At 44.7% G+C, this 24,132-nt stretch overlaps 2 protein-coding genes and 1 long non-coding RNA gene across 8 annotated transcripts in view; 1 reads left to right on the forward strand and 2 right to left on the reverse strand.

Moving 5' to 3' along the window:
• pogza (pogo transposable element derived with ZNF domain a) overlaps window positions 1–23,532 on the reverse strand; it is a 24,414-nt gene extending 882 nt beyond the window's left edge. The window contains exons 1-24 of one of the 4 annotated variants that reach the window (XM_052071040.1): window positions 23,391–23,532; window positions 22,413–22,489; window positions 14,887–14,960; window positions 14,743–14,803; window positions 14,096–14,227; window positions 13,886–14,023; window positions 13,671–13,747; window positions 12,712–12,849; window positions 12,394–12,635; window positions 11,987–12,144; window positions 11,815–11,915; window positions 8,846–8,992; window positions 8,516–8,650; window positions 8,358–8,435; window positions 6,637–6,728; window positions 6,409–6,567; window positions 6,261–6,320; window positions 5,845–5,951; window positions 5,083–5,134; window positions 3,812–3,977; window positions 3,112–3,456; window positions 1,675–1,977; window positions 955–1,149; window positions 535–665 (exon numbers count right to left, since the gene is read on the reverse strand). In XM_052071040.1, coding sequence (XP_051927000.1) covers window positions 535–665; window positions 955–1,149; window positions 1,675–1,977; window positions 3,112–3,456; window positions 3,812–3,977; window positions 5,083–5,134; window positions 5,845–5,951; window positions 6,261–6,320; window positions 6,409–6,567; window positions 6,637–6,728; window positions 8,358–8,435; window positions 8,516–8,650; window positions 8,846–8,992; window positions 11,815–11,915; window positions 11,987–12,144; window positions 12,394–12,635; window positions 12,712–12,849; window positions 13,671–13,747; window positions 13,886–14,023; window positions 14,096–14,227; window positions 14,743–14,803; window positions 14,887–14,960; window positions 22,413–22,473 — 3,152 coding nt within the window. In that variant the 5' untranslated portion in view covers window positions 22,474–22,489; window positions 23,391–23,532. Of the gene's footprint in view, window positions 1–534; window positions 666–954; window positions 1,150–1,674; window positions 1,978–3,111; window positions 3,457–3,811; window positions 3,978–5,082; window positions 5,135–5,844; window positions 5,952–6,260; window positions 6,321–6,408; window positions 6,568–6,636; window positions 6,729–8,357; window positions 8,436–8,515; window positions 8,651–8,845; window positions 8,993–11,814; window positions 11,916–11,986; window positions 12,145–12,393; window positions 12,636–12,711; window positions 12,850–13,670; window positions 13,748–13,885; window positions 14,024–14,095; window positions 14,228–14,742; window positions 14,804–14,886; window positions 14,961–15,430; window positions 15,535–16,738; window positions 16,913–22,412; window positions 22,517–23,390 lie in introns of those variants that run through there. The other 3 variants (XM_052071039.1, XM_052071038.1, XM_052071037.1) reach the window with 3 other exon arrangements.
• The window catches only part of LOC127604114 (H-2 class I histocompatibility antigen, D-D alpha chain-like), a 190,500-nt gene that overhangs the window by 133,925 nt on the left and 32,443 nt on the right, over window positions 1–24,132 (forward strand). The gene's annotated exons all lie outside the window — the stretch shown is intronic.
• The window catches only part of LOC127604305 (uncharacterized), a 108,842-nt gene that overhangs the window by 54,184 nt on the left and 30,526 nt on the right, over window positions 1–24,132 (reverse strand). The window lies entirely within an intron of this gene.

Genomic DNA, 24,132 nt, shown 5'->3' on the forward strand with positions numbered 1-24,132 from the left:
AATATCGGTTCTCGACCAAACTGAGCGCACTTGAATGGGCCACTTGACCCCTCTCGCCTTCCTTACACGAGGAAGTGATGCTTCCTCGTGTCGCTTTCCATTGTGAGCAGACGTGTTCAATAAATATGCGTGGTTTCGGTTTTCGAACAGCATTCTGGAACGGATTATGGTTGAAAATCGAAGTATGACTGTAATTGGGACTGGCGTGGCACCTCAGAATAGCACCAAACGTTAATGTCGGTGGCCAGCAGAGGGCGACACTGGCCCACATGGCAGCCCCTAAAAGGTTGAATTTCCCTTCATTCTTTGTCCACTCATATGCATGATTAGGCAAAATCCCATGTTTTGATTGATCCACACACACGCGCGCACACACACACACACAGACCTATGCTCAGTGGCAGAGAAGAAGGGCAAGAGCATCATTGTTTTAGCAGCGCCACCAGCTTTCTCCAGCTGCAGGTGTGCGTAACGTGACAGCGAAAAGGGGGATGAGCCGTGACTGCTCCACGAGAATAGAAGAAGACTCCAAACCTTCTCAAGATGTCAACGTCCGAAGTCAGGGTGGACGACACTTCACTGAGCCAGCAGGCCACCATCAGGGCCAGCTGGTCCAGACTCAGACCATCCAGACCGCCGTGCGTCACCAGGTGCTTCCAACGGGCCTGCAAGCACCACAAGTCCACCTTCACCTTTTGTCCTTTAATCAAGTCGGCTGGCTGAGTGAGCCGTACAGTATTAAAAAAGAAATGGCCAAAATTTTCCATTTCAATTGATTTTTCCAAGAAAATGAAATTGTTCCAACAGGACTAATTAATTATTATTAATTAATAAATTTGGCTAATTTCGACATTTGTCACCTTTTGAGGTTGCCTCAAGCCTGATGTGAACCATCCAGTTTGAGAATTTTTTGTTTTGCTCTTGTCATCTCTAATGCACACCGCTTGCACTGACCTGCAAGAAGTTGAGCAGAACGGGCTTGACGCAGACATCCAGCGGCTGCAGGCGGCAACTGCAGCCGGCGGGGATGAAAATGGCGTCTGTGGAGGCGGCTCTCAGCAGGCCCTTGAACTCGTCGCTGGTGTGTCCCCGATGGACGTCCGCCATCAGCAGCGACTTGCCGCGCAGCCACACGTGCGGGCGCCACACCTACAGCAAAGCGCCCGAATGGTTTGTTGCAGTCGTTAAGTTTCTGTTCTTCAATGCAGAACGCACAAATCAATCAATCAATCCCAATTTCACGTTTTTGAAGTTATGATGTATAAAGGCTAATGAAATATGCAATTCAAAACTAGGGCACAGGTAAAAAGTTTATTTGAATATTTAACTCATTCACTCCCAAAGACGTTTTTAAACGTCTTTTCAGACTTGGTCCAGAATTGGCTGGCACTCAATGAGCTAATTGGTTGCTTTCAAGTGACCCACAAGTTTCTCATTTCAGTAGTTTTATTATTTTTTTTTTTAATAAAAAAGGCATTTCCCCTGGAATTATTATTTTTTTATTTTTCAAAATGGAAAAGGCAGGTGCTCCATGAATGAATTTCAATTTTTGTGTTTGTTAAAGAAAGGCCTAAAACTAGAGCAGAGAAGCCACTCCGGCATGTTGAGAAGATGCAAAGTTCAGACCGATTCCAAGATGGAAGCTGAAAAGCGGCAGACGGATGTGGTCCCAACCTGGCGCGTCCACACTTGCAGGCGTCGGGCGTCGCTGAAGCCATCGCGGCGGGCCTCCAGCAGCACGTTGTTAGGGAAGCCAGCGGGAAGGGCCACCGGCGCCCCGTGGAAGAAAAGCACGGGTGGCAGGAAGGTCCCGTCCGACAGCGCCGACAGCATCACGTCAAACAGGGGCGTCTGCGTCGGCCAGCCCTGTAGCTGGAAGGCCTGTGCGCTGCGGCCGGCAAAGAGCTTGGCGTCCACAAACACCGACAGCTCGTCCATGAAGCCCACGCGGCCGGGCCGCAGAGAAGCGCTCCGGATCTGGGCCGGAACGTCCCGACGTAATCATCAAGGGCACAAAACATTTGGCGCGATGCTACGTCGATTGGCGGGCTTTGCCACTTACCACCTGCCCTTCATATAATGGGGGCAGGGGGAAGACATTGCGGTGTAGAAAAACCTCACTAAATACCGTATTGGCCCGAATATAAGACGGTGTTTTTTTGCATTGAAATAAGACTGAAAAAGTGGGGGTCATCTTATATTCGGGGTCTAGACATTATACCCATTCACGACGCTAGGTACCAATGAAGCGAATGCTGAACTTGACTCCCCAGGCCGAAGTGAACCCCCGTCACGAATAATCAAAATATCGGTAGCACGAAGAAGAAAAATTAAAATAAACAGCGGTATGAAAGAAAAGAGAAGAAAATAATAGAAGAGATAACAGAAAATGGAGAAACGTAGAGACAAAAGTGGGTCGAAGATCGGCCAGGTTAACCGGCAGCGGAGAAGAAGTCATGGTGTCATTTACATTTCAAAAACCAGAAGCCATTCATTGACGAATGTGATTGCACTTTAGTTTACATATTTAAATGTTGAGATATTAAGATTTGAATGAGGCAAAATAACATGCTTTTTCTCTCAAATATATTGTTAGAATCATTTGTTTCTGATGTACTGTGATTCTTTTCTGTATAAAAATTAATTTGGTGTTCAAAAAGTTTTTTTTTTCCAAACTTGAGTCTTGAAAACGGGGGTCGTCTTATATTCGGGGCCGTCTTATATTCGTGGCAAATAAAGTATATTGGCAAGCTGTACAATAATTGGCAACGACTGGATTATACAATGAACCGATATTTAGTTTGATAATCCATTCATCATTTCGAAATATTTAGCTTCCTGTCAAATTTGAGCCTCCCAACTGTAAATATTCTCAGCTTTCTGCAGCTCGGCATAAAACGGCCGGAGGATTCTCCTGCCGCACTTTTCCCCGCTACACTAGACAGAACTCGCTTTTCGATCCAGTTGTGTTTTGCAATTGAAGGCAAAACAAGAACACGACTAAGATTCTAAACTTCTCACAAGTGACGGTTCGTAGCTTGACTGACAAAGCGACAAGGTGCGGCACCCGTAAGCGGAGGCAGCGCCTATTTGCGAAAATTGAGAACTCACCTGCGAGCAGAGCGAGAGGACGAAGGCGGCGCTCTTCTCCATGACCATGTCCAGGACTTTGTCGGGCAGGCGTCCGCCGGGGCAGCCGGGCCGCAGATGTCGGCACAGGCGCTCGACGGCGCGGCGGTAGCGCTCGGCCTCATGGCCGTTCTCGGGCGGCACGCGGGCACCCGTCCGCAGCAGGACATCCTCGCTGATGCGAAGCTGCTGCTCGTGGCGGATAAGCGCCCACGTGGCCACACGCCACTCCCATTCCGCCAGCAGGTGGCTCTCTCGCGGCGCTGGCATCAGAGCAGGATCAGGATCGGGAGCAGGAGCAGGAGGAGGAGGAGAGGGAGGAGCCGGCTGGGACAGAAAGACAACAGTCGGTTATGACTTCAGCGTGCACAAACATACAGTACATAACAAGAGAAGCAGAGATTTCGTGCAGGCAAGGGAGAAGCAAGACTTCAAAAGAATGAGACAAAGAGGGAGGAACAGAAGAAAGAAATTCGAGTTTAAAACGGAGAATGAGTTGGGAGAGCAAAAGAAAGGAAGCAAGAGAGTGACCGAGAGGGAGAGACAAGAAGAGTTTAAGAAGAAGAGAGGAAGTGGAAACATTTGTTCAAAAGGCAAAGAGTAAAAAAAATAAATAAATAAAGGTGAAACAAAATTGAAAAGTGCGAGTGAGCGGTACAAAGAGACTGTCGCTCTGCCTGACCTCTTGAGGAGGCGGTGGGCAGGGCCTGAGAAACTTGATGGTCATGGCGGCCGGAGAGGGCGGGTCGTAGGGTGAGACGAGCGCTTTGACCGACAGCTGGCAGGGTGGTGCCAGGACGATGGGCACGAAGGCTCCTCCCCCTCCCGATGATGTCACACGGCGCTTGCTGGAAAGGCAGCCAAACGCAAACACACTAAAGGACATCTTCGATTGCTTTCCATTGCAAATCAGCACTGCCTTTGAATAGAAGATTTATTTCTCGCGCTTTGAATGACAGATGAAGTTTGATGCTTTGCAACATATTTTATGAAGAATTACATTTTTTGGCTCCATTTGGATTTTCTTTCCAGTTCCTTATTTTGCCTTTTAATTTATTTTCTTAAATATATACAAATGCATAATAGGTTACCCTCACAAAGCAGGTTGAATCAGATTAGTTTTGTCCATATTTGATTTTTTTTCATGTCTCTGTGAATAGTAAAATTGTGATCCCCGCCCCAATTGGACCCACACTTTCATCTGGCTCACTTTCATCAGATACTGTACGGCAGGCATGTCCAAAGTCCGGCCCGCGGGCCAAATTCGGCCCTCGGCCCCTGTCATAAAATCAGTGGCGTCTGGCCCGCAGGTTGGGCGCAATGGAACACGTGTTGCATTGACTGAGGTCTCGTAGACTGGTGAGTGATGTTTCATAGAGTACTGCTTCCCTCTAGTGGCTAAATGAGTAATAGCATTCACTAAATGAGTAATAGCATTTAGACACTAGAGGGCATCACTCACGAGTTAACAAGACATCACTCCGTGTTTATATTGACTGATGTCATATTTCAAATGATTCTTGCAGTTGTGGATATGTGTATTGCTTGTTCATTTCCCTGTTGTTTGAGTCAAAGGTTTTGTGACTATTGAAAAGTCATGGTGATACATTTTATCAACAATATTGTTGTTCAATGTAAAGAATGTCAACCAAGGTCGGCCCCCCGACATTTTACCACATAAAATCTGGCCCCCTTGGCAAAAAGTTTGGACACCCCTGCTGTACGGTAAATGGGATGTGGAGCCGGCGCGACTGTAGTCTGGACAAAACAGATGGCGGACAAAACAGTGGGCAGAATCCTTCGCTCCAAGAAAAATTCTTCAACCTGCCACGAGTTGCTTCTATAACCACACTGCGTTCGGATTGAACCCCAAAATGCCAATTGTGAAGTGAGCGATTGATAACGGAGAACGAGAGTCCAAACACAATGACAGGTGGAAGGAGGAGGGGCTACCTGTCGGAATTGCTTGTCGGTTGCGCATCGGCTCCCAAGGTGTCGGAAGCATCTGAAAGGTCACAGCATCACATCAGTGAGACCTCGGCGCCGCCATCTGGAGCTGAGCCCAAGAAGCTGAATAGGCACGCTAACGCTTGACTGCATCGCGCTCGCAATTTCAATATTTAAAAAAAAACACTCGACATATTTTACTGGACTGACTCAGTAGTCCAGTGTTCCCACTCTTCCACTTGCTTTTTGGATGGATTTTGGATGGATTTTGGCACACAATGGATTTTAAGGACTTTTGAGGGCCAATTTGGCCATTTTTAAGGATCTTTTCTACATTCAGCAGGGGATTCATGTTGGATTTAATGAACAGAAAGCCACATATCATTGAGCTGGTGTTCAAATCATTGCTGCCTAAGGAAGGGCACACCTTTATTTTTAGGGGCCATCAGCTAACCCTTTATTTGACATACTGTATGTAAAACTTGAATTCATTCTCAAATAAAGTACACGAAGAAAATTTTTAATATAGAAAATATAAAACTTCAATTTATTTTCAAAAAAATTAAATTTGAAGGGTTTTTATTGATTTTAGAAGCTTTCCCTGAAAATTTAAGACAATTTAGAACATAATTTTACAACTTCTTTTTGTATGGATTTTAATGAACTTTAAGGACCCGACGGAACCCTGTAGTGAAACGGGATTTGATAGAGGAGCACATTAATCCACGAAAGGAACGCAACTGCTAATGTCCAAAATTGAAGTGTTACCTGACACCACGCACACGTGGCCCGGCTGCTCCGTCAGGTGAGCGGCCATCTCGTCACCTACGTGGCTAACAAACGAACACGACGCGCAGATCAGCTTCTCCGGCAACCTGACACACACGCGCACACACACACACAGGAACCACTCAAGCAGGAGCACGCAAACTCCACGTGGGAATTTCTGCAGTAATGGAGCGTGAACGCTGAAAAGAGGAAGCTAACCTGAAAGGCTGCGTGGGATTACATAATTGGGGTAAGACATGGAATGATGTGGGTATGGAATTAACGAAATGGTAAAAGAGGTGGGTAAGGAAGCACAAATGGATCTTCAATGTCGGAATTTCCATGTGGAAATTTGAAATGTTGAAAACAGTGGTCAGGGCAGCCAAAAATTTGGAACTGGTAACTGTAATGCGTACCTCGCATTCGACTGGAACATGCCGTGGTAGTGCAGCGACTTCTTGACGGCGGTGTGGTCTCTGTGGGGGACACAAGCATTGACGACCGAGTGAGTCCCGAGCGAGAGTCGGTGAGGGGCGGGGGCGGGGGGATCGGGTTGGACCCAACTTGATCATGTGGTTGGCGTAGGCGGTGGAGCAGCAGGTGGTGAACGGGCACAGCGAGCAGCACACACGAGACGGGAAGTGAGTGCTCAGCTTGCGGATGGCCTTCAGACACTCCACGCAGCGACGTGAAGGACGGGGCGCGTCCCCTTCGTCTTCCTCACTGAGAATGAAATTTGCGTGCCAACTTATCCTACTGTCTCATGTCGGACCCTGGTGTGTGTGTGTGTACCTGCTGAGGTTGGACAACAGGTGAGCTACGCTCTCCCTCGGTTTCTTCTTGGGAACTTCCGGCGGGGGTGTCGCTGCCTCGACGTCGACCACCTGGAGCACAGAACGACGTCATCGATGAAGAAGAACATGAAGAAAACACAGCACGTTAACTGAGGTATTTGCAATTAGAGAAAAAAAAAAGATGTGTAAGTCTTGTCGTGTGCTGTTTGTATGCATCGCTGCGCCGCCCGTGTTCGTGTCGCGCGGTAGTTTCCCGATGCAACTTGATGGTTCATTCGGTTTTTCTTCCAATTGTATGTGCCACTGTGTGTGTGTGGGTGTTGAAGCAGTTTTAGCGTGACCCTACAATGGATGCTGATTTATGTGAGCCTGCTCATGGCATAACGCGTGAATGCTTCACATGAAGACGGCAGATGAGGAAGAAAATTGTATTGCATTTTGGTGTTTAAGTCCAACTTTTTCCTGCTCCTTTTCCAACTAGCAGTACAGTAATACCTCGTTTATCGCGGGGGTTACGTTACAAAAAGAACCAGTGATAGGTGAAATCCGTGAAGTAGTGAGCTTTATTTTTTTACTTCTTATACAATACTGAACTATGTATACAATGAAACCAAACACCAAAACCCGTTTTCAGGCCCAAGCACAAAAATAATGTATTTTTAATAGTCAGTACGAGGTTGGACTGTTCATGTCCGTCAGTGCCTTAGCCAATCAGGATGGAGAACGCAATTCACTGTTTAAAAGCATTAAAAAAAAAACTGCACAAAAAAACCCCCCTGCGAAACAGCAAAGCCGCAGAAAGTGAACCGCGTTCGAGCGAAGGATCACTGTACATTTATGTGTCAGTTTTTGAAAGGGACAAATTCAGAGCTCCGAGCACGCCCCGCATCTCGTTTGCGGAATGGAACAAACTGGTCTTTTCACTTCCCCAAAGCAATGTGACACGATTTTTGAGTTTTTGACAGTGAGGGAAGGAGGAAAAGCAAGCGCTAAGGAATACCAGTGCCTTCAAAAGTGTCCAGAGTTTAAAAAGCATGCGAGAGCGGTAAAAGTACAGTGATCCCTCGCGATTTCGCGGTTCGTTTATCGCGACTTCGGTGCATCGCAGATTTTTTCCAAACATATTCATAATTTTTTTTTACGTCCCTAAAAAGTCAGCGAGAAGCAGCAAAAGTCAGCATAACAACAGCGAGTCACATAGAGCAACATATACAGTACTATATGTATACGTTGACTGTATTTTGCTATTCATAAACTAACCTAACTTATACATCCTCTTGTTTCTTGTTCGATGTTGAGAGGGAAGAAATTTCATCTGTGCTGTATGTTTGACAATAAAGTTGTATCCAATCCAATACAATGTTTAAATCTATTAGTATACAGCATTAAGTCACGTGAATTACTTCAAAATTTACTTCTACATGCATTATATCATTAAATTTGGCCTTATAAATATTACGTACTGTACATGTACCTATATGGAGGGGGGGGGGGGGCATTGCTTTGCGGATTTTCATTTATCGCGGGTGGTTTTGGTCCCCATTAATCGCGATAAACGAGGGATTACTGTATATTCATGATATTAAACACTTTCTATAATCTCTCGCTAGCTAGCGCTCTCTCTACACTACACACTACTACACTTGATCTTAGCCAAAAGGCCGAAACTCTCTCTCTCTCTCTCAGGTGTTTGCTAAAGCAAGTAGACGTCACACCGACCTTACACGCAACCACCGCTCGAAGCGCAGCCTCCTCACACTTGGCTCCTGCGACCACCGAGTACGTCCTGACAGTCACCTATAGGCGCACGCGCACACAAAAGCATGTGTGAGAGCGCTCAGGTGTCGAGCGTCGGCGCGAGATGAACCGGGTTGTACCTTGGTCCCCAGCTTGAGTCCCGTGACTTGCGTGGGTGTGATGTGGGTTCTGTGGTGCAGGTCGTAGTGCTGCTGGCGCTCTTTGACGCAGAGGAAGTGAAGGCGACACTTCTGGCAGCTAAACACAAACTTTCTCTGGACACACACATGCGCACGCACACGCACGTTTGTTGAGTTCAACAATGACAGTCGTCGATTTGTTTTCAACAGTTTTTGAACAATTGTGTGTTTTTTTTTTTTGGGGCGCCTGGAACACATTTCCAAAATGAATTGATTCAGAGAACATTGTGCATCGAAAGAGGGGTGTATATACTGATGGCCGTGTGTCACCTGATGCCTGGCAAAGTGATGTATGTAGCAGTGGCTAGTGCGTAGGACCTTCAGACAGTACGGACACATCAGGTTCCTGGTGTTGGCGTGAAACTTCTCAAAGTGACTCCACACGTCCGAGTAGAAGGACGACCTGAAGTCGCACACCTGCCACACACAAAGACACATACAGTATCAGGGTGAGACCCCACTAAACCAGTTCTCCAGACGTCGACCTGCTGCACTGCAAGTTTTTTCTATTTTATACGCAGGTGACTGTTTCTAGGTTTTGGCAAATAAACCCCGTAGGGAGAGCACAGGTGCCAGCAAACTAAACATGTTTCTCTGCTTCCAGGTTCGGGCTAAAACGTGTAGCAACATGGGAAACGGAGCCACTGGGGATGAGAGTGAAATGTAAAAATGAACATAGCAAGGCTTAGTTTTCAGATGGATATTGTTGGGGACACTTGAGGTCCTCATGCCGTTCGCTGTGAAGAAGTCTGGCAAAATCGCGCTGAGCACTCCTGCCAGCTCCTCCCCCTATTGGAGGCACTCATCTGATGTCGCTGCTCTCCCATAGAACATTTTTTAATCCGGGGGCACCTTCCCGTCATGGCAGAATCCCTGAGGTCAAGCAACGACCCAGACCGTCAATATTTCTGCCATCATGGCACACAATACTTTGCATTCGAGGTGCTCAAATAATATCAGCATTTTCGACAGGTTTGTCTTTGGAGGACGTTTGGTCTCTCATCTAACAAGTCTTCATCCATTCATGCACCAGCCTCACTGGGTGTGGAAAATCCAATTATTTACAATTGGTCTGCCGCCCCCACAAAAAAAAAACACACTACAGTGAAACTCCACTACAACGAAATCATGTTTGCAGCAAGACATTTTTCATAACACGGGGGTTTACACTGCAGCAAATTTGATCTCAGAACACACACACACACACAAACGTATGTGTACTCTTTATTTTTATTCCAGTAGTGCATAAGTATGAGCACACACTTGACACTTCATATAGTCAGTGTAGAAAGAAAACAAGGGAAAGAAATTGCAAAATTTTCGATCAGCATTCACTTTCACTTGCATCAATTCCTTGGATAAAGTCTTTTATTTTGCTTCCTCGTCTTTGATTTTGATCACTTTTCCCCTCTCTTCCAGCGTCAGAGCGCTTCTTGTCTTAGCTACCGTATTTTCACGACTATTCGACGCATCGTACTAATGGCTGCAGTCTCATTAATGGGTGACATTTCTGTATTTTACACATACACAGGACGCATCGTACTAATGGCCGCAGTTTTACTGTGGTAAAACATACGCCAGCTTAAACATACGGCATGCATGCGCGCACTCTAACACGTTAGCTTGAAGCATACGGTAGCATGCCAAGATATACAGATAAGCTAAAAACACGTTTTTAAAAAGGCAACGAAAGCAGAACTGAGTTCGGGTGTATTTTATTTAGCCATCGTACAATGTTCTCACGTTTATCGATCAATCATCACCCAGAAATCCATCAAAGTCCTCATCCTCTGTATCAGAAGCAGAGGACTGCACATCTCAGTTGTCATTGAATGCATCACATGCTAGTGTGAGTTGCTACGCATTGCCGAGCGGAAAGAAGGAGTAGCAATAGCAAAGTCAACATTTCTCTCGTGTGAAGCTTTCCCACATTTGAAAGTAAAGAACAGAGCGAAACATGGTGGCAGCGCGCGTGTGTGTAGAAAGAATTGAACAATTGTGCAAGTACCGTAATCCATCAAAAACGCTGCGTTCCCTCTCGTTGTTGCGTATTGTTGCGTAACTCGCCAGGTGCTGCCTCTCACTCTTTGTAAAGTTGTGTTTGCCACCGATCATCCATTGTTCCCATGCCGTTTGCAACTTTACTTTGAACGCCCGGTTGATGCCAATGTCCAGCGGTTGGAGTTCTTTAGTCAAGCCTCCGGGAATAACGGCAAGCTCAGAGTTCATTTGCTTGACTTGTTTTTTTCACCGCTGCTGTGAGATGGGCACGCATGCCAAAAGCATAACCGGTGGCTTTAAGTTTGAACTGAGCTTCGTAGGCGTGTCTTTTTGTCGAATTTATTTTCAGGGGTTCTTAGAAACCAAAACCGGAGTTGTTTTGCAACAATGCCCATTGCCACACTCTATACAAGTGTTGGTACTGGCTTGAGGCGTCCACTTACACGCCCACCCTTCACCATTGGCGGACTAGCTTGCCTGTCCTCTCTCTCCCTCTCCATATATATATATATATATATATATATATATATATATATATATATATATATATATATATATATATATATATATATACACACGCCCACCCTTCCCTGATTGGCCAACTTATTTGCCGCATGCCTGGCCACAGTCACTTCCGCCTTTTCTCTATATAAACAGCGTGTCGGCTGTCAGTCAGATTTTGGAACTCAGCGCATATAAAGGACGCTCCGCACCATAAGGCGTCCTGTCCATTTTGGAGAAAATTTAAGACTTTTAATGGCGCCTTATAGTCGTGAAAATACGGTACTTGACATCCAAAGGTCCGTTTTGGAGCCATTTTAGCAATGCAATGTTCGTGTTGCGTCTGAAACTAACAATAACAAGTACTTCATGGACTACTGCGCATGTGTAAACCAGTGTGGTGGTTGCTGTTGCCGTTTCCGAACGAAGCTGTAGAGGTCGCTGTTGGATTAGATTTCGTTGTAGCGAATCTCTTCGCGAGGCAAGAGCAGAAAAAAAGATTTCGTATAATGCAACAGGGTTTTTTTCAGTGTATGGGGGGCATGAAAGTGGGAATGGAGTTAATGCATGAAGATTTTTTTCACATTAGGAGGTATTTTCGCCCATTTAGGTTTCGTTGTCGAGGAGTTTCACTGTACAGCAAAATTAAAGAGAAAGAAAAGAACTTCTCATGATGCTTGCTTGGGTCCATGGAGGCAATGCCACTTGGCGTGTGTGCGTCCGTACGCGTATCTCACCTGGCACACGTAGGGCATCTCTCCCGCCTTGTGCGTGCTCTTCATGTGCTGCAGGAACAACGGCTCGGTGCCAAAATCCAGCTCGCAGATCTCACACTTGGCTGGCACACAAACGGGATAGCGTGCTTTGTTACACGCTGATGTCGAACGCTCGTGCGTGTGCGCTACTGACCGGTAGACACGTGCTGCGTGTGCACCGCCTCCATGTGGCACTGGAGTTTGAAGGGAGAGCTGAAGCGACGGAAGCAGTGAGGACAAGGAGACACCGAGCCCATGTGGCAGTCCTCTTCGGCCATCTTGGCGGCGTGCGTCTTCAAGTGAGACATTAGCCTGCAAGCGGAGGGGGTGTGACATGAAAAGGCTGACCTCCATTTTGGCACACACAAACATTCCAAATCAGGCCCTTTTAAGACCTGATCGGGTCGCTCTCAAATTCTGTCAATTGTGAGCAAAGATCTTGTGATTCATATTGTGATTGTGGAGCCTCGAAGGAATATTTTGCAATATATTTGAATGCAAAGGACATTTTATCCACTCGACTGCTGGGATAATGGCAAGTTCAAGTTTTGAGTTTCTCACTGGATGTTGCTGAGGAGGGTCTCGGAGCAGTGCTGGCAGCGGTAGGGCCCGGCGAGGCAGCGGGAGTTGACGCGCTCGCCGACGGCGCTGCGGCCGGGGTCGCATCCGTAGTAGAAGTCGTCCACCATGATGACCAGCTTGCCGTGCACGGGCCGGAGGACCTGATGGGAGGCGGGGCCTGGCGAAGTTTCGGACGTGGAGACGACGGCGGCAAGAATCGGGCGAGGAGAGGAGACTGCGGGCTGAGGGTAATGGGAGAAATTAGGTCACGTGGGTTATGGTGGCCACGCGGAGTTTGACAGATGGGGGGGAACTCACAGCGGGAGGGTGGTCTGCTAATTCCGCCAACTCTTTGCAGGCCCTCCTGGCTCTGACGCGCTGGCGCTTCTTGTCATTCTTCTTCTTCCTGATGACCTTGAGTTTATTCACGCTCTCTGCAACGACGGGACTGCAGAGCTGGGAGGGAGGAAGTGACACATTTTGAGCATTTTACACATTTTGAGCATGACGTCTCTGATCCACTGGTTAAAGGACACTTTGATTCTCTCCTCTTTCATCTCAAACTGCTTCAAAACAACAAAACAACAAAGCGTGTGACGGAAAAGTTGTTAGGACTGCACGACTGTCCGTGTTTTATGTTATGTGTTGTGTTTATTATTTTATGTTAACTGTTTTGTAAAGCGCTTTGTTACAGCTACCGCTGTTGTGAAAGCGCTATATAAATCAGCATGTATTGTATTGTATTGTATTGTATTGTGACGTCAGTTTGATTATGGGGTTGGCTGCGATAGGAATCGCTCGCTCATTTGCCACCACCTAAACACGACAGCGCGACATTGCTGTTGCAGAGTCAACAACGCGGTGCCCGCCACCGCCAGGTAGCTCCCGAGGACCACACGAGTTGCCCGCAAGCGTGTTCTAAAAATAACTCACTCGTGATTGGACACTGTGATTTTCGAAGAACGTTGCAGAAATCATCATTTAAAAAAGCGCTTGCAGAGATTTACAGAGATGAAGCGTTGCATTCTGACCTCGTTAAAGGTTCGAACCCGAGTGTCTGAACTTGGAGAAACACACCATCAGTACATTTTCTGGATCACTCAGTCCCACAACGGTTGCAGGATTCACAATGAATCAGGTACGCTTATGGGTTATTTGGGCAAAACTGTTGTCTCAAAAAAAACATCTGTTGCCAAGAAGTATTTTCAATTTGAAAGGGCTTGGTGACTTCCCGCAACACGCCGCTCGACTTCACTCGGCTCTCAGCTTCAACTTACGCAAATGAATCCTCGCAGCTCCGAGATCAGCTTGTACTGAGATGAGCACGCCGCACACTTGAAAGGACGGGCCGGACCTAATCACACGCACGTGTGGATGCGTGCGCACACACCAAAACATACATATATCTTCACACACACCATCGGTGAAGTCAACTGTGGCAAGTGAGCGTGCTTGCTTGCACGCTTTTCGACTTGTGGCGGTGGTGGTGTACCTTTGGGTATATATTTTTTGGTGTCGACCGCAGGTCTGGCGGGGGCTTTGGGCGAAGAAGAATGCAGTGGCTTCTGCGTAACGGCGCTCTTCTGGTGCTCCTTGAAAACTTTGTGAGCGGCTTGACCTGAGACCACGCCTGCGGATACCATTCATTCAAAAAAACAGACAAAAATGTCCGACGCCCCCCGGCCCCGGCATGTGTGCATACTCGTGATGACGGGGGCGCAGTCCGACAAGGGACGCGACGGCATTACGGAGGTGCGGTCGGCCACGCGGACGGTAACGAAGCCGCTGGACGAGCCGCCAGGACAGAAGTACAGCTTCAGCTCCGTAGCGCCTCCTGTGGGAGATTGCGCAAGACATCACATCAGATGGTCACCTTTGCTGAGGAGGTTCCCATGGCAACTGATGCTCGACACCCCACTGATGGGCTTTTGGACCCAAGGGTGATCCCGGTGGAACGCCTTCCAATTTCAGTCAGCTCCAATCGGGATATCACTTGTGAATTGAAAGTCAACTTTTTAAAAAAGTGGCCCTTTCATTTTTTGTTTTATTCTGACAACAAACCGAAAAGAATTCAATTCAAATTAGACATTTTCAGAAAGGCTAAAGAATACACAATGTCATCTGTTTATGTTTATGTATGTTACACATACTGTACATACACCACATTTGACAATAAAGTTGTACTCAATTCAATCTGCCTGCATGTGTTTCTCCACCGTTTGTCCTTGGGAAAAAAAAAGGTGATTGTTTTTGATTGCCAATCGAAAATGTAAAGCTCAAACGGTACGCGGGTGAGCTGACGACTTTGTTCCAAGCGAGGACAAACCCGAGTGATGTGATGTGACTGACCTCCAGGTGGTAGGTGGACTCGGCGACCGTTCACCGAGAAGCCTAGACAAGTGCCTGACAACTGGACATGACGACAGAACGAGAAGACAAAAAGTAAGTCAAAGTGATCTTATTGATCGTGCTGATGACAGCAACAAGCGTTACCTCCTGCGTATCGCAGGTGTTGACCGGCAGCACGGGAATGTACGTCATATTCAACGGCGGGTCCTCCATGTCATCTTCAAGCCAAAGGAAACATGAACGCACGTTTTCATATCGTCGACTTCATGATTAGGCGTAGAAAAAAAAGTAGCGTGTTTCCGGGAACATGAAATTTCAGCATAGGGTCAGTAAGTCGGACAAAGTTTTATTTTTTATATCTTTTTTTTCATCAAAAATTTAAACAAAATAACCATAAAACAAGAAGACATTGAAACCGCGAGAGTTTGCACCGATATAAACTACAGTTATATCTTTTTTTTCATCAAAAATTTAAACAAAATAACCATAAAACAAGAAGACATTGAAACCGCGAGAGTTTGCACCGATATAAACCGTCTACACAAAAATGTAGAGGGTTGTTTGAAAATAAAAAGCCAACCGTAAAGTTTTTTTTCGACGTAGAAATTCTCGGTCGGTCGGGTTACCGGAAACACACTACTTTTTTTTTATGCCTTACAACAATTTTCAACTCCTTTCAAAGGTTTACCTTCATCGTGCATCGACTCCTCTTCCTCCAACTCCATCTCCAAATCGGCAGGGGCGGCCATCCACACACACCGAGACCTCCACTGATGACAGGAGAAATTAACGCTGGGGAAAAAAAAACAAAGGACTAAGTCACATAAGTTGATCACAACAGCAGGTCGACAAGACTTTTCCCCGAAGCTTCACTGGCACCAAATCCAGTCGATTCATCGATGGAATAATTCATATGATCAGCCATTCCAAAAAGATTGGATAGTGAAGGCCGGCTTGATAATTCCGCCATTGATTTTTTCAAACATGTCGAACTGAATGGCGAAAACTGATTTTTTTGTAACTTGCATCTTTATTATTTTAACAACACACAGGATCATACAAGTCTGAACATTCGAATACAAAGGGTTTCGTATATTTCCACCCGTAGTTAGTTTCCACAACAACGTCCATCTATGGCTGCGAAGGTCTTTTAACATAGGAAAAAACAAAATAACGTGCAAACATATGTGACAGGAAAATAAATAAATAAAATAATAATAATAAATAAAACATAGAAAAATAAAACAAAATCCTGTGATCAACAGTGAGAAGTGTCCCTCATTTTGGATTGAAATCCATAATCTCCATTGACTTATCCTGATTTTTGGTGTCATTCTCTCATTCATTTGTTTGTTTTTTTATATTCCTCCCATTTTCCATCTCGTTTTAAACTTCCCTCCTTGGGGCGAAAAATTATTTGACATGTAAATAACTGATTTACGAGCTCGATCGCGGTTCGAATTAAACTCGTAAGTCAAGGCAACAGACTAATATCACGTATTTTCGTCTCTAGTTTGCACTGTGAAACATACAGTATATATTTTTTAAAGGATTTCCATGAGGACAGAAAGCGTTCATCATTCCTTGTTGCTGCTTTTGGATTACTACAGCATTCCAAAACGCTTCTTTCAACAAATCAACGGAGATGAAAAGTAAACCAAAAAAACAACAACAATTTAAAAAAATCACCCAGGATGGTCTTGTGGCGAATCAAATTGTGAGGGCAAAATGACATCAAGTTGCTCAAAAGAGTGTCTTTCAACATTGCCCACAAGTTCTTGACTAATGTGTAACTGTGTTACTGAGCGAATGATTTGATGCAAGTTGAGCGGCTGGCGTGTCGTCTTGTCTGGGGACGCTCCCACGCTGCCCCCCACCCCCCTCGAACCCACCGATGCTAAAATGCTAACGTGCTAACGCGGCAGCTAAATTCCACCAATGCTGTCAATCCTACAAAACAAGCGTTTCTTCAACAGTTACACGAACATTCGCTTACCTTTTATGTACCTTTCCAGTTTCCCTAAAACACTGATTGGAGTGAAACTGTAAGCACAAAATGGAGCCTTTTCCACAACAAAAGCAAGAAAGAGCTCTTTAACTAGTTGCTAACAGTTAGCCGCAGACACGCTGCGTGTGTGTGATATGGCTACTGGCTGTCGTGTAGACTTCCGCCAATCATGCCTCACGCTGCATGGCGGAGGGATATTGTTAGCTTTGGAGGCTATGCTAACAGTTATTCACCATGCAGTCTACTCTCAATTGATCCTCCGTATGAAACCAAACTTTCTCCGCAACCGATTAAAAGAATGGCTATCATATAGTTGATACTGTCACTTGTGTTGAAAGGTGTGTGTGTGTGTGTGTGTGTGTAAGATATCATCACTGTGGTAGAGGTCGGTCCAATTTACGTGATTAGCATCGACGTAAATAAACATTTATAACGTCTCGTACTAAATACCCGGTTAGACCTTATTCTTATGTGTTATTAGTAATTTAAGGAACCAAAGTGTAATCATGCACTAATCACATAAATATACTCGTGTAATTTCATTCATTATTATGAATCCCGCTTGTCGTGTATCCTTCAGCATCACTCCCGACCTCACTGTCCGGCGGAGGAACGTTATTAGCTTTGGATGCTATGTTAATAGTTGCTCACCACAGTCGACTCTGAATAAATATCCTCCCACTGTGAACAAACTATGTCATCAACAGATACTACCGATTAAAACAATTACGTATCTGACAAAAACGTGCCGAAAGGTGCGCTTGTGTACAATGTCACTTCGGAATAATGAAGTCCAATTTACGTGATTAGCATTGACGTAAATAACCATATTAATTTCGATTTAAAGTACAACGTGGTTTTGTCTGACAAAGTAGTCCTTAAATAATATTAAACAATGATTATTCTTGTCTTTCGCACACCAACTCACACTGGTGAGTAACCTGACTATCATCAGAACCAAAATGCACAAATCTGCTTCTTTATATTCCTGCGGGCTAATTCAAAGTGAGGCCAAAGTATTCTGAATTTCTTTTCGTTATTCAGCATCAAAGATACATAATATAAAGAATGTGAACCTCACAATCCACACTTGATGTTAATCTTTTCAACAGCAGCAAACAATGTGTAATTACATAAGCAAATGTTAACCATTATTAAATAGTGTTTTTCTATGAACATTTTGACAGTGAAAAGAATCACAAGGTGACGAGTTTAAAATGCAACATTTGGGTTTTAATTGTGGGGTCGCAATCATTTCTCGCACTACTGTTTAAAATAACTTTAACAATGGCTTATATGTAAATATATGAAACCCACATTAAATCCAGAAAATGCCGTGGTATGACGTCTGTGTAAATGATATATTCAATATTAAAAACATGAGCATACAGTACATATACTGTACACGAAATTAGATTGCAATGGCTTCAAGTTAACATTGCTTTGTTTAGAATTTTGCCAACGGAATTTCGCCCATGTGTTTAGAGCTACAGGGAGGAATTTGCCCTAACGAAGCGGGGAATTAACGATACAAGAAAGAAGAAAATAAAATTGTGTTACTTTTGATTACATTCGGTGGAGTTCTGCAATCACTGCATTTGTTAGCTTGCTAGTACACTAAACTAGCACTTCCATCGGTTTGTGACCAACGTTCATAAACATCGCCAGGCGCTGCCAAGTAACAACAACATGTAACATTTGCGAATATACTGATCTGAGATTCTACAGTCATCAAATAATATACTTCTTCATGGGATATTACTTTTGATGAGAGATCCGCGCTCACTTCGAGTTAGCGGCTAAAGGTCACGTGTCTGTGAATACATGACGACGTCAAGCTTCCCGTCATAACCAACACGGAACTCAATGGGCGGATTTGACAATCCTCGTTTTCAATCATTATCAGAGGTGAATGATTATGGAAAAAATAATTATTTACTTTGACTAAGGTAGAAATCACGGTTATTTAAATAATCATTTATTGAGTTCAAGACTTTTACTTTTTAAAATATTTATTCAACGACGAAAACTCAACCAATCAAAACTATCATGCCCACGTATCCTTGCACGTTGAACACAATTCGTGTTGTCAAGTAAGATAATGACCTTGTCAATATGTGAAAATTCAAGCCTCTTGGATTTTCATATTCTGCTACATCCACACATTTGATGCCTTCCATCTTTGCACATGTTGAAACATTACCCGTGGCTTTATCATATTCGTTTTATCTTGTTACTTTCACAAGTCTTGGGATTTACTGGACTGACCTTGAATCTCTAGGGTTGTATTTCATGCCAATTCATGTGGCAATGTGTGTTGGTATGACCCAAAACAAGACAAACACACAAGAAACCGTTATTGTATCTCCTTTAATTCTGAGAAACAATCATTGTGTCTTTGAAAACTCAACTTTGCCTATCACAATCATTCATTCATTCATTCATTCATTCATCTTCCGAGCCGCTTGATCCTCACAAGGGTCGCGGGGGGTGCTGGAGCCTATCCCAGCTGTCTTCGGGCAGCAGGCGGGGGACACCCTGAATCGGTTGCCAGCCAATCGCAGGGCACACAGAAACGAACAACCATTCGCACTCACACTCACACCTAGGGACAATTTAGAGTGTTCAATCAGCCTGCCACGCATGTTTTTGGAATGTGGGAGGAAACCGGAGCACCCGGAGAAAACCCACGCAGGCCCGGGGAGAACATGCAAACTCCACACAGGGAGGCCGGAGCTGGAATCGAACCCGGTACCTCTGCACTGTGAAGCCCACGTGCTAACCACTGGACTACCGGGCCGCCCCCTATCACAATCAATACAAATATTTATTATACAGCAATTACAAATGCAGACATGATTCATGCAAAAACCAGACAGAAAAGTCCGACGCCCCCTGGCAGTGGCATGCGTGCGTCTTAGTGATGAGGGGGGGGGCAGTCCTACGCGGGAGGCGATGGCATTACAGCTGGGCAGGTGTCCACGCGGACAGTAACGAAGCCGCTGGACGAGCTGCCAGGACTGAAGTGCAGCTTCAGCACCGTAGTGCCTCCTGTGGGAGGTTGTGCAGGACATCACATCAGATGGTCACTTTTGCTGAGGAAGTTCCCATAGCAACTGATGTCACACCCCTTTGATGAGCTTTTGTCCCAAAGGTTGATCCCGGTGGAAGGCCTTCAGTCAGCACCAATCGGGATATCACTTGTGAATTGAAATTCAACGTTGTAAAAAAATGACCATGTAATTTCTTGTTTTTTCTTTCTTCTGACACAAACTGAAAAGAATTCTATTTAAATTAGACATTTTTCAGAAAGGCTAAAGAACACACAATATTATCTGCCCACGTGTGTTTCTCCACTGTTTGTCTTTGGGGGGAAAAAAGTCCTTGTTTTTTATTACCAATTGAAAATGGAAAGCTCAAATGCTGTGTGAGTGAGCTGAGGACTCTGTTCCAAGAGAGTGGCGTGATGTGACTGACCTCCAGGCGGTATGTGGATGCGGCGACCATTCACCGAGAAGCTGAGACAAGTGCCTGATGACTGGACATGAAACTAGAATGAGAAGACGAAGTGATCTTATTGATCGTGGCTGATGAGAGCAACAAGCGTTACCTCCAGCCAGTGGCGTGCGGTAAGGTTCATGGTTGGTGAGGCACCGACTCCTTTAGTGTCAGATTTACAAATGTATCAACCAAAAACAGTAGCTTATTCAATTGGCTACTGGTTATTTCATATCCAAAATTTGACCCCATGGGTAAAAATACAATATTCTATTGTATTTTTCTTAGACCAATTTATTTTGTTATAAGATTTTGACAGGCTCTGCAGTTTGGTGTCATCAAAATGTTGTGACATCTCATTAAATTTTGTACAGTCGACCAAACCGAGGAAAGCTAGCTCACAAAATGATCAAACCTAGCTTTCATCTGAACACTGATGTTGACCATAATCTTGTCGAACATTTGTTTTCTCTCATCTCTGACCGACTGATTTCTTCCACTGTTGTTTCGGCCAAGTGTGCTGCATTTCTGCTCAAATCGCTCATACAGTGTGTCAAAGTCCCGTCTCATGCGATCAACAACTCCGATGGTGTCGTGGGTTCGCGCACAACAATATCCAATGTCCATGACTTTGTTTTGCAGCACTCTAAAAAGTGCATCAGTTTCACTGAAAATGCCCTCATATGCAATCATTAAAAAGCATGTCGATGCTTCTGACAGCCATCGATCATATCCAGTGACCATCATTTGAGTATCATTGTCCCAGCGATCGGGATCATAGGTTTGCGCTACTAGTTTTTTAACACAGCTGTTTTCTCCAACACTTCCAAGACATACGCAGCTACAGCAGGGGCTCGCCTATCATCACTTACATCATCAAATCCTAAAAATGCTTCCATCACCACAGTCCACTTCACTTTTGGCAACATAGCGCAAAATGACAGATCTGTGCTTTGTGATATCCGTAGTCTCGTCCAACTCTATGGAAACATATGGGGCAGCATTGATGTCCCTTTTTAGATCATTTATTATCACATCACCGAAAGCTTCAATTATATCGTTCTGTATTCTATTGGACAAGCCAGAAAGCACACTGGATGAGTCCAAATGTCTAGCTAACCTCTCATCTTTCTCATCAAAAGCATGTGATAGTTGTACATAATCGCCACGATTAGAAGAGCTTGCCCTCTCGTCATGACCACGAAATGCCAACTCCCGTTTAGCGAAAAAGCAGGTTGCATGAATGAGGTCTTTCACAATCTCTCGGTTTTCCCTTACCTTGGCATTGCGGATGCTAACGTTGAACCTCCGCTGTTCGTTCAATGCCAAATCGATCCTTGCGCTTTTCATATCACAATATCCAGACAAGTTGAGAACAAAAGGCAGGGAAAACAGTAAAGACGGGTTTTCGAAGGACAGCCACATTACCGTTCTTTTCGGCTGTACCACTCCGTTTGAAAAGTTGTCCGGGCTGTCCCGTAGTTTGAAGCAAACCTTTTCGCTCCGGCGTTGGTCTACCTGTGTTAATCACGTCCACTTTTGACTGAAAGTCCAGTTTTGAGAAGTTTTTAAGCTTCGATATATAATAATTTTCTTCCATTTTGGCTGTCCGACGTAGCAAATTTAAAAAAGGATCGCACTTGACTCGCCTGGCGCCTCTGCACAGAAGAAGAGCGCAACGTACCTGTTTGCTCACGTACGCCCTCTTAATTGCGGCAGAGAACGATCTGCCGCAACTTATGCCTTTTCACTGCGGTTTTATTTCCCATCTAAATATGTCACCAAAAAACATTAAACTTTAATGGTTTAAAAACATTAGCCAGACTTAGGAAAAGCAGATCAAATAAATGTATCTGCAAATGTTATATTGCTGATGTGCAGATGTACGGCAAGCAGGACGTGCCAGTTGCATGTATCAACCCAGTTTGTGATGATTGCGCAATGCAATGCGCGTTCAGAGGTGCGGCACTGCCTCACCTGCCTCCCCTGACCGCACGTCCCTGCCTCCAGCATATCGCAGGTGTCGACCGGCAGCACGGGAATGTACGTCGTACTCACCGGTGGGTCCTCCTTCTCATCTTCAACCCAAAGGAAACATGGACACACATTTTTATTTCACTGACTTGATTATTACAACAATTTTCAACTGCTTTCAAAGGTTCACCTTCATTGTGAATTGCCTTCACTTCCTCCAAGTCCTTCTCCACTTTGGCACTGGCGGCCATCCACACACACCGAGACCTCCACCGATAACAGGGGAAATTAAGGCTGGGAAAAAAAACGAACTACTAAGTCACATAAGTTGATCACAAAAATAGGTCAACAAGACTTTGTCCCGAAGCTTCACTGGCACCAAATCCATTCGATTCATCGATGGAATAATTCATATGATCAGCCATTCCATAAAGATTGGATAATGAAGGCCGGATCGATAATACCGCCATTGATTTTTTCAAACATGTGCAACTAAATGGTGAAAACTGATTGGACATTGAAATAACTGATTTAAAAGCTCGGTCACGGGTCGAATTAAAACTCGTAAGTCAAGGCAACAGGCTAATCTCAAGTATTTTCGTCTCTGGTTTGCACTGTGAAAAATACAGTATTTTTTTAAAAAAGATAAGTCAAGGCAACAGACTAATATAACGTATTTTCGTCTCGAGTTTGCACTGTGAAACATACAGTATATATATTTTTAAAGGATTTCCATAAGGACAGCAAGTGTTCATCATTCCTTGTTGCTGCTTTTGGATTACTACAGCATTCCAAAACGCTTCTTTCAACAAATCAACGGAGAAGTAAACAAAATTAACAATACGAAAAAAAAATCACGGAGGATGGTCTTGGAGCGAATCAAGTAGTAAGGGCAAAATGACATCAAGTTGCTTACAAGAGCGTCTTTCAACATTGTCCATAAATTCTTAACTAATGCTTACTGTTACTTTGCGAATGATTTGATGCAAGTTGAGCGGCTGACGTGTTGCCTTGTCTCGGACACTGCCACAACCCCCTCCCCGCCCCCACCTGCTCAAACCCGCCGATGCTAAAATGCTAACGTGCTAACGCGGCAGCGAAATTCCACCAATGCTGTCAATCCTACAAAACAATCGTTTCTTCAACAGTTTCACGAATATTCTCTTACCTTTTATGTACCTATGCAGATTCCCTAAAACACTCATAGGAGTGAAACTTTAAGCACAAAATGGAGCCTTTTCCACAACAAAATGAAGAAATAACTCTTTAACTAGTTGCTAGCAGTTAGCCGCAGACACACTGTGTGTAGGTGTGTGCGCGTGTGTGTGTCCGCGCGCGCGTGTGTGTGTGCGTGTGCGTGTGTGTGATAAGGCTCCTGGCTGTCATGTAGCCTTCCGCCAATCAAGCATCCGCTGCATTGCGGAGGGATATTGTTAGCTTTGGAGGCTATGCTAACAGTTATTCACCATGCAGTCTATTCTCAATTGATCCTCCACATGAAACCAAACTTTATCCGCAACTGATTAAAAGAATGGCTATCATATAGTAGTTGATACTGTCACTTGTACACCAACTCACACTGGTGAGTAACCTGATTATAATCAGTACCAAAATGCACAAATCTGCTTCTTTATCTTCCTGCGGACTAACTTAGATTGGGGGTTTAAAGTGAGGCCAATGTATTTTGAATTCCTTTTCATTATTCAACATTAAAGATACAGTGAAACTCCTCTACAACCAAATCATGTTTGCAGTAAGAAATTTTTCACAACAGGGGTTTTTTTCCCGCTGCAGCAAATTTGATCTCAGATGTAAACACACACATGCACAAACACACACACAAACGTATGTGTAGTGTACATGCACACACAATTGTATGTGTACTCTTTATTTTGATTCCAATCATGCAT

The sequence above is a fragment of the Hippocampus zosterae genome, chromosome 7 (assembly GCF_025434085.1).
Source record: "Hippocampus zosterae strain Florida chromosome 7, ASM2543408v3, whole genome shotgun sequence".
Lineage (NCBI taxonomy): Eukaryota > Metazoa > Chordata > Actinopteri > Syngnathiformes > Syngnathidae > Hippocampus > Hippocampus zosterae.